Here is a 16,713-nt window from a genome sequence, read left to right as displayed (position 1 = left end):
ACCCCAAAGTTCGGTCTTCTGCAGCACTTGCTGGCGCCAAGGAGGCAGGGCTCAGTACAGGAAGCATCCCGCTCATCAAGGTACTGCCTCAGTGAATGGATGCAGTCTTTCCCCACCCTGTAATACACTGACTCAGTCCTTTGTCTCTGTTCCCAGACAGGCCCAGCCCCTCGCTGCCCTGTTGTTCCTGGTCACTGCCTTGTGGTTGCGAGGTTTATAGTTTGATGGTTTTCCATTGACTTGCCTGGGTTGTTTCAGCAGTGCATAGCTGAGACATAAACAAGCTGATGTAATCAGCTAGCCAGGGAGAGGCCATCTCAAGAAATATGAGTCCTTCGTGACTCTCTTTCACTGCAAGACTATAGGGATGTAATTTTCAGTATAGTTACATTAGTCCTTCTCTATTACCTGTCCATGCATCTCATAGTGATCCAGAGTGCCGAGAAGTGACCTCACATGCTGCTCTTTATGGATCAGTCCCATGATAACAGTGTATTATTAGGTTTCGGAGTAGCAGTCGTGTTAGTCTGTATTCGCAAAAAGAAAAGGAGGACTTGTGGCACCTTAGAGACTAACAAATCTGAGCATAAGCTTTCGTGAGCTACAGCTCACTTCATCGGATGCATTCAGTGGAAATCCACTGAATGTATCCGATGAAGTGAGCTGTAGCTCACGAAAGCTTATGCTCAAATAAATTAGTCTCTAAGATGCCACAAGTCCTCCTTTTCTTTTAGTGAATTATTAGGTATAGTGAGTTTATCAGGTCTGACATGAGCTGCTTTTAAAGCACAGTGAGCTCTCTGCCAATTGGCACCACAGGGGTCCCTCACACTGATCGCTCTCCTTGTACCACCAGGGCTGAGCAGAATATCCTGGAAGCTGCCAGCAATGGTGCCGCCGCCTCCGTGGGGCTGGTCGCTAACATTGCAGCCAACCTGATCGCCTTCCTGGCTGTGCTGAAGTTCATCAATGCTGCCCTGTCCTGGTTCGGGGAGCTGGTGAACATCAAGGAGCTCTCGTTCCAGGTACTGCCACGCCAAGCACCTGGAGGCAGCCCCACACTCGCAGGGACTCGCCCCATTCTGCGATCCTCATTCCGCCCTCTCCCTTGCCCACTGCAGTGCTTCCCCTGCACCACAGCCACCATGCCCCTTTCTCCCATGGCCTTCACCTTCTCCTGAAAGCACCCCGCCCGCACTCTGCATGCCGCCCCCCCCAGCTCAAAGCAGAGCAAGAAGCTGCCCCTCCTCCCTCCTAAGGTTGCCAACTTTCTAATTGCACAAAACCGAACACCCTTGCCCTGCCCCTTCTCTGAGGCTCCACCCCCGCTCATTCCACCCCCCCCCCATCACTTGCTCTCCCCCACCCTCACTCACTCATTTTTACTGGGCTGGGGCAAAGAGTTGGGGTGCAGGAGGGGTTTGGGCTCCAGGGTGGGGCCAGAAATGAGGGCTTCAGGGTGCAGGAAGAGGCTCCAGACTGGGGCATGGGTGTGGTCTCTGGAGTGGGGCTGGACATGAGGGGTTTGTGGTGCAGGAGGCGGCTCCAGAATGGGGGGTTTGGAGTGTGGAAGGGGGCTCCAGGCTGAGGCAGGGGTTTGGGAGTGGGTAGGGCTCTGGGCTGGGGGTGCTGGTTCGGGGATAGGGCCACTCAGCCTGCCCTGGCTCCCCTCCACCTCTGTACTAAGGATTCGCATTTCCACCTCCTCTCCAGCCTGGCTCCCCCAGACCCACATCTGGGCCTGTCTCCCAAGCCCCTCCTGCTGCCTCAATCCTGAGCTCCTGGCTGAGAATGTCTGCCGGGGGGGGACTTTGTACTGTGTCCAGTATCTTCCTTCTCCCACCCAGTCCATCTGCCCGAGCCCAGATCAGAGGTTCTGTCCTTTGAAAACCTACATACCCCCCAAGAATGGCCCACTCCCCCCAGACACATGCCCCAACCCAGCCTCCCGGCAGTGCCAGATCTCACTGCACTGTGACCTCCACATAGCCAGACAGCTCCCATCCAGTGAGCTGGAGCTTGTCTTATGCCACATGCAGCTGCTGGACATGGGATGGCCCTGCCTCCCCACTCTCCAGGGAGGGTCTGAGTCCTGCTAGTGCCAGGCAGCCTGAGAGCGCCTACCACCTTGTCCACCCTGCCCATTTCAAAACAGGGCTCAGAACAGCTCCAGGCCCAGCAGAAAAGGTGCCCGATTTGTGACAGCTGTGTTCTCCCACTGGGGGCAAATTGCCCCAGGTCAGCTATTGCGGGGCTCTGGCCAAAGAGGCAGAGCAGGGTGCAGAGCCTTCCCCAGTCCTGCCCAGGGTTGCCAACTTTCTAATTGCAGAAAACCAAACACCCTTGCCCCGCCTCTGCCATGCCCCTTCCCAGAGGCCCCACCCTTGCTCCCCCCTTCTCCAAGGCCCCGCTTTCGCTTACTTTCGTCGGGCTGGGGGAGGGGTATGGGTTGTGGAAGGGGATGAAGGCTCCGGCTGGGGGGTGCAGGCTCTGGGGTGGGGCTGGGGATGCGGGGTTTGGGGTGCAGGAGGGGACTCCAGGCTGGGGGGTGGGGGTGGGGCTGAGGGGTTTGGAGTGTGTGAGGGGGCTCTGGGCTGATGCAGGAGGTTGGGGTGTGGGAGGGGGCACAGGCTTGGGGCTGGGGGTATGGGCTCCAGGGGGGGGCCCTGAAATTAAGGGTTCAGGGTTTGGAAGGGGGCTCTGGGCTGGGGCAGGGGGTTGGGATACAGAGTGCAGGAGGGGCTCAGGGCTGGGGTAGGGGGTTGGGTCACAGGAGGGGTGTTGGCTCCAGGCGGCGCTTACCTCAGGCGGCTCCTGAGAAGTGGCCACATGTATCTTTGCCTCTTTGGCTCCTAGGTGGAGGCACAGCCAGGAGGCTCTGTGTGCCCACAAATGCTGCCCCCACAGCTCCCATTGAATCATAGAATCATAGGCCACGGAATCTCACCCACCCACTCCTGTAACAAACCCCTAACTTATGTCTGAGCTATTGAAGTTAAATCAAATTGTGATTTAAAGACTTCAAAGTGCAGAGAATCCTCCAGCAAGTGAACTGTGCCCCACACTGCAGAGGAAGGCGAAAACCCCCCAGGGCCTCTGCCAATCTGCCCTGGAAGAAAATTCCTTCCTGACCCCAAATATGGCAATCAGCTAAACCTGAGCATGTGAGCAAGACTCATCAGCCAGAAACCCAGGAAAGAATTCTCTGTAGTAACTCAGATCCCACCCCATTGGCTGCAGTTCCTGGTGGCGCTCGGGGCAGGGGCAGTGTGCGGAGCCCTCCCGGTTGTGCCTCCGCCTAGGAGCCGGAGAGACATGTGGCTGCTTCCCAGGAGCCAGGTACAGAGCCTGCCTATGCCACCAACTGTACTTTTAATGGCTTGGTCAGCAGTGCTGACCGGAGCCACCAAAGTCCCTATTCAACCAGGTGTTCCGGTTGTAAACTGGACGGACACCTGGCAAGCCTAGTCCTGCCATGTGAGCACAGGGAGGCTGTTACCCCCTAAGCTATGAGTTGCCTAAGATAGAGCCAAAGAGGGGTGATGCTTTCTCCTGCCCCCATTAGGGGTCTGCTACAGCACAGCACCACCAGGAGCCCAGCGCAGGCTGGTGCTGGGCAGGAGGGTGGTATGCAATGGAGCAGCTGGGGGCGGGTTGTGGGTCAAACACACATCATTGTTAACCATCTCTGGGGGGCTATGTTCCAGATAATCTGCTCCTACATCCTGATGCCTGTGGCCTTCCTCATGGGGGCAGACTGGGCAGACTCACCTCTGGTGGCTGAGCTGCTAGGTATCAAAATCTTCCTGAACGAGTTTGTGGCATATGAGCAGCTGGCAACGTACAAGAAGAACCGGCTGTCGGGGCTGGAGGAGTGGAGTGGGGGTCGCAAGCAGTGGATTTCGGTGAGAGCCATGAGCTGCCACGATGGGGAATGGGCTGAGCAACTCGGGGGGACTCTGTGTCTGGGCAGAGGGAAATAACAATCTGCCAAGCATCTCAGACTTCCTTGCCCAGACAGGGCTAGCCTGGCCCTGCATCAGGCTTGAGGCAGAAAGAGAGCCATGGCTGCCCGGCGAGGGCTGCAGGCTCCCTGGGAGTGCCAGCTGCCAGCAAGCAGGGACAGGTGTCTCTGATTGCTCCCAACACGAATCCCCACACTCCGTCTTGGCAGGTCCAGGGGCCACACAGACAGCGCAAAGGCTGCCCCCACACTCGCTGAGCTGCACTTGCCTTGGCAGACAGGTCAGGGCCTGAAATGCCAGGGAGAGCAAGCCCCTGGCCCAGGGTGGGTGCTGCCATGCACTGTGCTGTTCCTCTGTGCTCCAAGGAGAGGGAAGGGCCATTCAGCACCATGGGATTGCCCAGGGTCAGCTCCGGGGCCTTGGCTTTTCTGTGCTATTGACCTGTGAGGGGCTGTTGACTGGCGCACACAGGCTGAGGCCAGCAGGATCAGTGTGGGGGGGATCACTGGGGGTGGCTCCCCTGGGGACACATCTCCACTGTGCCTCTGACCTGCTGTTGTGCTGTTTAGATGCGAGCTGAAACCATCACGACCTTTGCCCTCTGTGGATTCGCCAATCTCAGCTCCATTGGGATCATGCTGGGAGGACTGAGTGAGTTTGGAGCACGATGGGACGGGGAATTGAGAGCAGGGGTGAAGCCTGCAGTGGTATTGCTGGGGGAAGATCCCCTGACCGAGATCAGGGCCCCATTGTGCTGCACAGACCCCGACTGAGACTGGGGGGGCCCTGTCTTTCTGGTGCGGCAGAGATACAGTGAGTTCCTACCTCAAAGAGCTCACAATCTTCATGGACAAGACAGACTGGTGGGAGGAGAAAGAGATGCCAAGAGGGGCAGTGGCTGGCCTAAGGTCACCCAGCTGCAGAGCTGGAATTTACCAAAGTCTCCTGATGCCCTGTGCCCAGGCCCCATTCCTCCCCTTTGTGATTATACTGGACAGTGCCTTTCCGTCCTGCTGGGGGAACTCTGCACCCCAGCCCAGTGGGGGTGAGGGTGGAAAGGGCAAGGTTTAGATTGTTGAGCACCAAGTAATTGTATCCTAAAATTACTAAAACCATCTAATTGAGAGAAGCAAGAAATGGGAGGCCAGCCCTTTCCCATTGTTCTCACGGCCAGTCCAGGGCTCTGACTCCTACAACCTGATCCCGGGGGCTCTTTTACATACTTCGATGATACCACAGTTAAAACAAAGCACAAATATCCCACTTGTTAACCAGGGTCATTCTATTATTAAAGAAAGGAAAAGAAAACATTAAACAGTGCAAACCAGAACACAAAGGATAATGCTAGTGCCTGCTACGCACTCCAGACACGCTCCGGCTTGGAGGAGACAGGAGATACTGGGTCTCCGGGTCTGTGGGGAGAAGAGGCTGTGCAGGCATAGCTACAGAAATGATCGACACCTACGAGCATCCTTGGCGGACACCCCACCACCACAACAGCACCGTGGATACCGCTGAGGAGCCTGAGTTACAGGCCCCTGCTGTGGACAGTGAGGACAGGAGGTGGTGGATGAAGAAGAGGAGGAGGAGGAGTACGGGGGACAGGCGGCTGGGAGATCCAACTGCACAGCAAGCCAGGACTTGATTTGACTCCACTACAGTCCAGCCAGTCCCACCAGTCGAGCATGGGCAAGTCCAATGCAGGAGAAGGAACCACAGGTAAGAACCCCATGTAGATAAATTTTCAATTACAGGGATGCCTCCCAGAATAGCAGGACACCATCTTTTGTCTTTTCATTAATTTGCTAGTACTAGAAGAGGCCATGGTACAGCAGAGAGGTAGAGTAGCTAACTGCTTTTCAGTCCTCTCTAGAGTTAGGCGGGGGGGCCATGTGGAGCTGTTTATTTATGTACACAGGGATGTCCCTTGAATCCTTCTGGGATCTCGATGACATTTCCATGGAGGTCCTCTGCAATCCTCTGCCGAAGGTTTCTAGGGAGGGCTGCCTTATTTCTTCCTCCGTGGTAGGACACTTTCCCATGCCACTCAGCAATAACTTCTGCAAGCACCATTGCAGTATGCAGGCTAGCAGCATACAAACCTGGGTGGCTTCAGGATGCCAGAGCAGCTGTGAGCTTTATGCTTTTGTTATCCTCAGGAGTGAGATATCGACTAAAATCACCCCCGCCTGTGGAAAACGGTGCCAGTATTCAGTGCAATTGCCCTGCACTACTAGAATCATGCATCCAAGCAATTCCCTCCCCGTGTCCCAACTCCCAGCACGCCATACTCACTGTGGCTGGTGCTGTGACAGGTGCCATGCGCAAGCCATCCCAAGCTGAAGTAAGAATGTAGTGCTCACAACTTTTAGGGACCAAGGAGAGTGAGGTCTGCATCTTAAGTTTTGCTTTTTGTAGTGAATATGCTGACAATGGTACCTGTGTGTGTTATATCTGCAGCTGCTGCTCTTGCGGCCTTCAGGGTCACGCCCTCCACTCCCGCAAAACAACTGAGCCCAGATAAGGAGGAGAAAGAAGATGACTCGGGATGATACATTCCAGAAGATCCTGTAAGCCAGTGCTGCATCAGACCATGAGCACAGGGCCTGGAGGATGAACATTGTGGACAGCCTGGAGAAGGAGAAAGTAGAGAGGAGAAAAGCCCAGGTGTCCCAGCCAGAAAAGGAGAGGGAGATACACCAAGATATAGTGTGGCTTCTCAGGCAAAAAACACAGATGCTGCAGACTTTGGTGGACCTGCAGTTTCAACCATCCCATAGTTGCCTCCTTCTGCAGCTCATTGAGAACTCTATACTGAAACCTCCCTATACCCCTCTCAACATTCCACGTAGCACAAAAGGTCACTGCACTATCCCTACCATTCCAACCCGGGGACATTAAAGACAATCACAGCTTCTAATATGCTGACCTATGAAAGCCACGGTAGGCGTATGTGTAGCTGAAATGGACATGAATGTTCTTTTCCCTTCATAAGTTCTGGTCTCTTAATTTATTTATTAAGCTTTCATTGAGATTTGTTTTAAAATTGAATGTGTGTGACGGGATCAAGACTCACCACCGCTGGTGCCTCCAGCTGGATGTTCCGGGAATTAGCTATGTCTGCTGTGGGGCTTCCTTAGCGCGTGGTGTCTTGCCCATTGTCTGTTCGGCTGCCCTGGGACCCGCGTTGCTCCCTGCTCAGAGGTATCCACTTCAGGACACTGCCCTTCGGCAGTGCCCACTATTCCAGACTCACCCCCTTCGGTGTGGGGGTTAACAGCAGTCTTTGGGACTTGTACCTGCCTCAGTGGCCAACCACAACCCAACCCCACAACCCTTAGTTCAGGGGCAAGTTGCAGTCTGTATTGGCCATCATCTTCCGTGGCCAGGTGCAGTCTAAGGGTGGAAGGGGGGAGGGGAACCCAGGCCCACCTGCTACTCTGGGTCCCAGCCTCTTTCTGCCCTCCTTCATTCCCCTCTTGTCTGCCTATTCTTCCTTGGGCCACTTCCCCTTTGGCCCTGTGCACCTTCTTTGCCCTTTGTATCAGGGTCTGCAACTTGGCAGGTAATGGGGCTGGAGCTCTCTCCTGCTCCCCCAAGCCTGCCCAGCACTGCTCTGTCCAAGGTCCTTGCTTCAGGAGCCTGTCCTTCTCCCTCGCTAATCAGGGAGGGCCTGCCTTCTTTTCTGCTAGGCAGTCTTTATATAGGGCCTCACCTGGCCCTGATTGGCTGCCTCTTCCTTCCCCTGATTGGCCTTCCACAGGCCTTTATTGATTGACTGCTGGTCTGCACAGCCTCAGAAGGCCTGTTCCAGCCCTTTTCTCAGGGGGTGGGATGGTCGCCCCACCACAATGTGGTTTTCTTTTTGCACTGATTTTGTTACAGGGTAAAATTCTATTACTTGGAACATAATTCATCTCTGTTAGTTCACAACATATACTGCTGACTGCTCAGCGGTTCTGAAAGCACCCAATTACTTGTTACTGTGTAGTGTCTTACAACTCACTCAGAAACAAAATTAATAGGTGTGCTGACAGTGTTATATTCCTATATGTACAGCAATCACCACATGATTCTTACCAGGCCACAAAAGAGCAGGGCCAGGTAGAGCACATTACAACCCCACAGCACTACTCTGGCTCACTGTTAAAATGGCTTTTCAAAGCCTCCCTGAGCTGTATAGCTCTGCGCTAAGCTCTTGTAATAGCCTTTGTATCTGGCTGTTCAAATTCAGCAGAGAGCTGCTCCACCTCCACCCCCAGCCAAAACTTTCCCCCCTTTGCTTCACAGACAGTATGCAGGACACAGCAGGCAGCTATAACAATTGGGGTATTTTTCTCACTAAGGTCCAATCTTGTGAGTAAACAACGCCAGCGACCCTTCAAATGACCAAGAGCACATTCGACTGTCATTCTGCACCTGCTGAGCCAGTTGTTGAATGATTCCTTGGTGCTGTCAGGTGGCCAGTGTATGACTTCATGAGCTGGGGAGCAAGGGGTAGGATCGTTATTCACATTTCAACATTCCCAATGGTAATCTGTCAGTCAGGAAAGAAAGTCCTGGCTTGCAGCTTTCCAAACAGTCCTGTGTTCTTACAGATGCGAGTAACATGCACCTTCCCTGACCAGTTCACACTGAAGTTGGTGAAGCATCCCTAATGATCCACCAGCGTTTGCATAACCATTGAAAAGTAGCCCTTTCTGTTGATGTACTCCGTGGCAAGGTGGTTTGGTGCTAAAGCAGGGATATGCGTGCCATCTATCATGCCACCGCAGTTTGGGAACCCCATCGCTGCAAATCAATCCATGGGCTATGTCCTGCACATAGCCCGGAGTCACAGTCCTGCCCAGCAGGAGGCAATTAGTGGCCCTGCACACTTGCATCACAATGACCCCTGCAGTGGTTTTTCCAAATCCAAATTGATTTCTGACTAACCAATAGCAATCTGGTGGTGCAGATTTCCACAGTGCAATTGCCACTTGCTTCTCCACGGTCAGTGCAGCTCTGTTTGGTGTCCCTGCACTGGAGAGCTGGGGCAAGATCCAGGAATGTGGCCTTGCGCATCCAGAAGTTCTGCAGCTGCTGCTCGTCATCCCAAACCTGCATTGTGATGCGATCCCACCAGTCAGTGCTTATTTCTCGGGCCCAGAACTGGTGCTTCACTATCTGCAGCTGCTCCATGATCACAGCCAACAACCTTGAATTGGTTCTCGCTATGTCTCACAGCAATCTGTCCTCCAAGGAATCGTCACGTTCTCCACCCATTCGGTTCTTCTTACAGCTCTGCAAATACTCCAGGATCGCGTGCCCTGTGCTTACAATGTTCATAACAATGCAGATGTAGGCAGCCTCCAGGCTTCTATCACAGGCGGCAGACAGTGAGGAAGGCCACATCGGTTTGTGGGATTTTGAAAAAAGCGGCGAAAATTATGGAATAGAGATAACAGTACAGGATGGAGACAGTTGCAAACTGGGCAGTTGACCCCATGCTCCCAGTCCCCCCTGCGCAACTCATTTTGGCTCCATCGTGCACTGCCAAATCTTCCCAAAAGACAGCGTGCTGGATGGTGGTGAGTTGCACAGTGGGATGCCTATCCATGGTGCACTGCACTCTGAATCATTGCAAGCACTCCTGGTGAGTACATGCATCGCAGACACAAGGAGCCAAGTATACATGTGCACAAGCAATGTACTAACTGCAGCCACTGCATGCCAACGTGACATGAGTCAACATAAGTTTGTGGTGTAGACATGGCCTCTCTCCTCTCCAGGATCATGTGGTCTTACTATTTGGTGATTAACAGGAGAGACTGTGAACTTTGTAAATTACTGCAGCATTTCCATATCCCAGTAAAATCATTATCGGAAAGTTTAACTCTAACCCCTTGGCAAGACTTTTGGCTACTTCCATCTCATCATGTTGAAGTCTTGGTTGTCATCAGACTGGTGCCTTCTTGAGTCTTCCCTGTTCTTAGCTGTCTTTTTCAGCTGCAGTTTTTTTGCTGTTCTGAGTGTGTGTTCGAAGGTGAGAGCAGAGAGCAACGCAAGTCTAGCTGCCTTTGTTCTTTTGTGGCAGGAAAGTCTCACGTAACCTTAAAGCCTGGTCTACACTAGAAAATGAGGTCTACACTGGAAAATCCACACCCCTGAGCAGCGTTGTGAAGCCAACCTAAGTCCCTGTGTAGACAGTGCTAGGTCAACAGAAGAATCCTTCCATCAGCCTAACTACCGCCTCTCAGGGAGGTGGATTACCTACACCCACAGGCACAGGCACTGACTTTCCAATGTGCTGGGGGGTGCTTGACCCCCCCGGCTCTGCCCCAGGCCCTGCTCCCACTCCACCCCTCCCCCTAAGGCTCCACCCCTGCTCTGACTCTTCCTGCCCCTTCTCTCAAGCCCCCACCCCGTCTCTTCCCGCCCGTGCTCCGCCGTGCCTCTTCCCACCCCATTCTGCCCCCTCCCCTGAGCGTGCAGCACCCTCACTCCTCTCCCTTTCTTCTCAAGCATCCTGCATGCTGCGAAACAGCTGATCACGGTGGGCGGGAGGCACGGGGAGAGAGGGGGAAGTGCTGATTGGCAGAGCCCTCTGGCCAGTGTTCCCTCTAATTTTTGACAGGCCGCATGCGCAAAAAATTTCTTCTGTGCAAATTTTTGACAGGCCATGTGCGCAAAAAATTTCTTCTGTGCAAATTGTTGTGCTTTTGTGCAAATTTTTCTGCATTCGGTGTTTCGCCGTGTATGTGGTGTTTAGGATCTGTGTGCGCGTGCAGACGCGCACAGCTTAGAGGGAACAGTGCCGCTGGCAGACGGGAGGCACTGGGAGGAAGAGAGGAGCTGATGGGGGGTTGCTGGTGGATGCTCAGCACCCACCACTTTTCCCTGTGGGTGCTCCAGCCCCAGAGCACCCATGGAGTCGGTGCCTATGCCCACAGGTGAGCCCCTCCTGTTGGCATAGGTATTGTCCACACTTGAAATGCTACAGTTCTCCTTCACATTTGAAGAATGAAGATTTTAGAGTGTTTATAAAAGAAACTCACCTTACTCCTCGTTTATGGTTCTGACAAGACATGTCTACACATGACATCCCTTTTTGGTCTCAACACCCCTTTGATGTCAGGACCTAAATAGCTGCACGATCTGTTGTTTCAGAATAAACTATATTTTTACAGTTTGCATTCAGAGGTGCCTGTGAAACGCTCCACTAGACCCCCAGCCCCATCCTGTAGATAGCTGGCCAACAGCAAATCACATCGAATATCAAGCTGCATTCCAAGGGTCATAAACATGATGCTCTCTCTCAACACTTGGCTTGTCTCTGCGGGGCAGAAAGCAGGCGCCTCCTGGAATTCCTTTGGTTGGGTTGAACATCTCACAACATAATGAACTAACAACATAAGCATGTAGTGTAATAATTAGGGCTGTCAAGGAATTAAAAAAATTAATCGCAATGAATCATGCAATTAAAAAAATTAATTGCTTAATCACACTGTTAACAATAGAAGACTGAGTGGACTTGTAGGCTCTAAAGTTTTACATTGTTTTTTTTTTTAATGCAGTTTTTTTGTGCATAATTCTACATTTGTACGTTCAACTTTCATGATAAAGAGATTGCACTACAGTACTTGTATGAGGTGAATTGAAAAATACTATTTTTTTTACAGTGCAAATATTTGTAATAAAAATAACTGTAAAGTAAGCACTGTGCACTTTGAATTCTGTGTTGTAATTGAAATCAATATTGAAAATGTAAAAAAAATCCAAAAATATTGAGTGAATTTCAATTGGTATTCTATTGTTATAAGTGCGATTAATCGCGATTAATTTTTTTAAATCGTGATTAATTTTTTTTAGTTAATCGCATGAGTTAACTGCGATGAATTGACAGCCCTAGTAATAATAATTTAATTCTACCCATTTTTGCATCAATCTTGACGTTTTTCCCCCATGGAGGGCAGAAGCTGGAGAGGCAGCACCCCCTCCTTTGCCACAGCCATACTGTCCCACTTACATTTCCAGATTTCTCCCTGGCAGGAACTACTTTCCATGGCACAAGGAAATATTTTTTGCAGGGACTTTCTGCTTCCAACATGTTTTAGTAGATTTTAGAGACACCATAACACTGAGAATTAGTTCCACCAGCTGTGCATCCTGGGTTACATGGGAGATGGGAGGGCATGCCTGGCACCAGGCTGAGGGGCCATCCCGGGCTAGTGCTGGGCAGGGGTTAGAAGTCCCTTGGCAGCTGCCTGCCACCTGCACAACCCCATCCAGGGCACAACAGGCAGGTGAGCCTTTGCCTCTCTGAGCACAGAGCCTTTCTCACCACCCTCTGTCCTCTGCTCCCTGCAGCGTCCATGGTTCCTCAGCGGAAGAGTGAGTTTGCTAGCATCGTGCTGCGAGCGCTGCTCACCGGGGCCTGCGTCTCCATGCTCAACGCTTGTGTCTCAGGTACGGCCCCAGCTACATTTCACTGTCCCAGGCGCCTGCTGGGACGGGCCCCTGACGGGCGGTGGGGACGAGGGGAGTCATTTTCACTAGTGACCGAAGCCTAGGGTTGCCGGGTGTCTGGTTTTTCGACCGGAAATTCCAGTCGAAAAGGTGACCTGGCAGTGTCCAGTCAGATGTACTGAGCAGACACCAAAAGTCCGGTTACCGTCATCAACCCCCGCCAGCCCCTGCTCCGCTGCACTGCCTCCTACCTGCATCTCATGGGCAGGCTGCAGCTCCTGTCCCAGCCCCAGAGCAGAGGGAGCCCAGCTGTGGCAGGGGAGGTGAAGAGGATTGAGCGAGGAGGAGGGAGGGGAGAGAACAGCAAGTGAGGGGTGGGGGGAAGAGGAGCGACAGGGCCTTGAGGGAAAAGGCTGGGGTGTGGGCGCAGCCTGGGGAAGAGACGGAGCAGGGGCAGGACCTTTGGGGGAAAAGACGGGATGGGGGCAGGGCCTCAGGGGGAAGAGGTGGGGCAGGGAGGGTCTGGTTTTTAGAAATTAGAAAGTTGGAGCCAGGATTTGTCCCTCTGTCAACAGAGCAGAAAGGCCCACGCGCTAACCCACTGCAATTGGCCTCTGGCCTCAGACCAAAGCTTGTCTGTGCTAGGCAGAGCGACAATGGGGTCAGCCCGAGGTGCAGCTGCACCAGTGCCGACCAGCGCCCCGGCTTGACCACTAAGTGCTCCCTGGTGGGCTCTGTGCTGGCTGCCGGCCTGCCCAGGAGTGTGGCTGGCTGGCCGTGGCTCAGCACAGGCAGATTCAGTGTCTGCCCTCTCCTCCCTTTCCAGATCCACGGCTGTGCTCAGAGTCAGGCCCTGCTCTGGGCTGCTTTTTGTCTGGCTCCTGTCCCTGAGGACCTAGGGAACGGTGCTGCCTGGCCAGGGCCTGGAGGATTAAGCCCTTCCAATAGAGGCTTTGCGGTCTCTCTGCAGCATGCATTCTGCCCAGACCCAAGCAGTGTGGGGCAGGAGGAGAAATGAAGCCTGCTCCTGGCCCTCCTGCCTCTCGCCAGCCTTCCCCACCCCTCCAGTGGGCGTTACGACACCCAGCATGCCCTCCTCACACAGCAGCAGGAGATGCAGCTCAGGGCACAGCCTTGGGTGACATCCTGGCAGAGGCCTATGCAAAGGGTCAGTCAAAGAGTCCTGGTTGGGTTGGAACATCTGTGCCCTGCGCAGGAGCAGCAAGGGCAGGTGGCCCAGCTGCTTGGCTCGGCCACCCCATAGAGGGATGTGAGGCAGGCCCAGCCCCGCGGCTGCAGCAGGACACTCAGTTCCCTTGTGTAACTGGCTCCCGCTCTCAGAGAAGAGCCCTTATCCATTATGCCACTCACAGGCCTCAGCCCTGCTGGCCACGGAGAGGGGCCAGCAGGCCCATAGGTGGCTGGGCACTGTGAGTGCCCAGGTGTAAGGGGACGGGCCCTGTCACTGTGTGGGTGGGGCTGTGCTAATTGCCAAGCATGCTCACTGAATGGGTATGGAGAGGCCTGGGGCAGGGGCAGGCTGAGCTGGATGCTCTGCGATGATGCTGGGCCCTTGAGTGCTCCTTGCACAGAGAGGGGTTGTGCTGGGGGCAAAATAGTCTGGCCCAGGGCCCCCTGGAGCACCCGCTGCTGCAGCCATGGGGAATAGCCCACATCTGCCCCCCATACTCCCAGCTCCGTGTGTGCTTCCACCCTGCCCTGTGCACGTGGTGACCCCCAGCCCACTTCCTCACACACTCCCTAAAGCGCCAACCACCCACCCAAAGACTCACTCACCACTGGAGCCCTGTGGTGGTGGGAGGTACAGTCCCTGCTTTCCAGCTCCCTTGGATGGTGCTGGACCCCCAGGAGGGCCTGGGCCATACGCAACTTTATGTCACCTTGGCTCCTCTGCGGCTGGTTCTGGGCAAGTGTCATGCTGATGCTAGCTGTGCTCTGGCTGAGCAGCACTGCCCCACAGACACAGGCTCTCCCATCCGCCTGCTGTCCAGCAGACTCTCCTGGGCACCTAGCACATTTGGGGTGGGGCCCAGAGCCTGGCTGGCCCCATAACACCTGCTCACAGAGCTGCCGTTGTTGGCTTGTGCAGCCTCCCGGGATGAACCTCGGGGCGTTTCATGTGACCGTTTCAAAGACCGGTCCAGGGGTGTCTCTCTGCCTCCCCCATGGGCCACGTCACTGAGGCACCGTGTGCATCAGCAGAGCACACTCAGGAGATCCCAAACGCAAGGAAGTCAAGCGAGTCACGTACGGCTGGCATTGACTCAAAGCCACGGCAGGGGTCCTGGCTGCTGCAGGTCCTGCAGGCTTGGAGAGGCTCCCTTAGAAGGTATTATGCTGCTTCCCACTCCAGGCCGCTAGGTCGCAGGTGTGAACACAAGGCACTTCTACCAAATACTGGCCGTTTCTGAGACCAGTAACACCCCGTGTAACAAACTCCTTCTCCTTGCCGCCAGGCATCCTGTACGTGCCCCGAGGGGAAGTGGCCGACTGCTCTGCATTCCTGAGCACGGCAACCTTTAACACCACCAGCTACGACATCTACATGTGCTGCCGGCAGCTGTTTGCTAAGTGAGTTTTTTGTCCTTAACCAAGCACGAGGGGCCTGGCCACATTGGTTGGGTGTGGCTGTTGCCTGGCCTGGGTATGCGTCTATGTCGGGGGGGCAGCTGGCCCTTTGGGAGCTAATGGGGCTCAGACTCCCCCACACCAGTGCAGCGTGGCATGGTGAGGTACCCCCTTCTGCCGCTGGGGGCTCGACCCTCACCTAAAGGGCACAGGCCAAAAAGCAGGGCCGCCATCAGTGTCCCAAACAAGGGCCAGCAGCTCTGGTTGGCAGGGCTCAGAACGGGCCCAGCTTGAGGGGCTGCAGTGGCGCGTGTTGAACTAGTTCTCCGAAGGCCCTTTGCACTGTAGCCTGGCCTGAGAGCCCAGGTGGGGCAAAGGGGAGATTTTGAAACCAATTCCAGGCATTGGCGTCACAGCGATCACTGACTGTTTCGCAGGCCAGCGCCAGTGCGGTGACGGTTCCTCCTGAAACTTTTTGGTTTTGGGAAAAAAGGCTGCTGGTTTTGAATGGAAAAAAATGTGTAAAAAATATCCCCTGGCTGTAGACAAAAAATGCAGCAGCAAGAGGTCCGTTGCAGGGAATGCAGGGGTAGGGGCTAGGCACCCACCACGGCGGGCAGGGCCTGATCCTGGTAGTGGGTGTCTGCGGGGGAGGGGGCTGATCATGAGTGGGAGAGGGCTCTGAGTAGAGGGAAGTGTTGAGCTGTGGAGAGACTGTATAGGACAAGGAGGGGTTCTCAGCTTGGGGAAGTGGTGGGACAGGTGAGGGTTGGGTGCAAGAGGCTGTGGTGTGTGTTGGGCATGTGGGGAGTGGTGGGGTAGAGCTGGATGGACATGGAAGAGGTTGGGACTAGAAGACAGTGTCACCAATCCCAGCCATTCAAAAATCATGACTCAGGCCCCAAACTATCATGAGTTTGGCTAAAAAATCATGAGATTTTTCAACTAATGCAGCTGGGTCTGAGTTTGCCTTCTCCTGGCAGAGCCATTGGGATCACAACCGGGAGGGCTAGACACTGCCTTTTTCCCAGTGAAATCTGAGAATCTCCTGTAATCACCTGACTCCAGGAGCTGGGGCTGTAAGGAAAACCCCCACTATCACTGGGCAAGTGATAAACTCTCTTGGCTGGGCAGCACTGAGGTGGGGGAGGGCATTAAAGGGAGATAAGCCATCCCAGCCAGACGGGCGGAGGATTCGAGGCTCTCAGCCGTGGGGAGAGGAGACCCTGTGGAAGTGGGTGGGTCGGTGGGAGTGGGGAGGGGGTGCTGTGTTGCAGGCAGTGTCAGGCCATGGTGTTCCGAGGTGTTGATTCCATGGCAAGGTGTCTGTCTGGTGCAACTGACCCTAACTGCACTCTCCCTTTCAGCACTGTGCTCAGCAACAACGGGACCCTGTCCTTCGCCAGCAGCTGGGTGGGACTGGAGCTCAGCATGGCCTCTCTGACACAGTGCTGTGGGCACTATAACAACACAGTCTGCGCTGGGCTGCCCTAGAGGCGATAGGCAGCCACCCAAACCAGCACTCGCCCATGGTGCCAGCTCCCAAAGCCCAGTTACAGACTGTGTGAGAGCAGGGCATTGGCCAGGCACTGCTGGTCCATGGCTAACCCTCTCTGGAGCACGACAGGCACAGCCCCATCAGCCTTTCCTCCTCTACTCCCTTTGGCTGCACTGCCCAGGAGCTGGGAGATGCTGTATTTTGGGCTCGACG

General features: G+C 54.4%; 1 protein-coding gene across 1 annotated transcript in view; it reads left to right on the top strand.

Annotated features, from left to right (window-relative positions):
- Nucleotides 1-16,496, top strand: part of SLC28A1 (solute carrier family 28 member 1) — a 36,816-nt gene extending 20,320 nt beyond the window's left edge. Inside the window, exons 12-17 of the mRNA XM_077828156.1 lie at nt 857-1,025; nt 3,708-3,905; nt 4,535-4,616; nt 12,315-12,413; nt 14,891-15,005; nt 16,370-16,496. Of these exons, the coding sequence (XP_077684282.1) occupies nt 857-1,025; nt 3,708-3,905; nt 4,535-4,616; nt 12,315-12,413; nt 14,891-15,005; nt 16,370-16,496 (790 nt within the window). The remainder of the gene's footprint in view (nt 1-856; nt 1,026-3,707; nt 3,906-4,534; nt 4,617-12,314; nt 12,414-14,890; nt 15,006-16,369) is intronic.
- Nucleotides 16,497-16,713: the final 217 nt, after the last annotated feature.

The sequence above is a fragment of the Eretmochelys imbricata genome, chromosome 10 (assembly GCF_965152235.1).
Source record: "Eretmochelys imbricata isolate rEreImb1 chromosome 10, rEreImb1.hap1, whole genome shotgun sequence".
NCBI classification, from domain to species: domain Eukaryota; kingdom Metazoa; phylum Chordata; order Testudines; family Cheloniidae; genus Eretmochelys; species Eretmochelys imbricata.
Note: the sequence above shows the minus strand (reverse complement) of the source record. Positions and strands in the feature narration are given on the sequence as shown.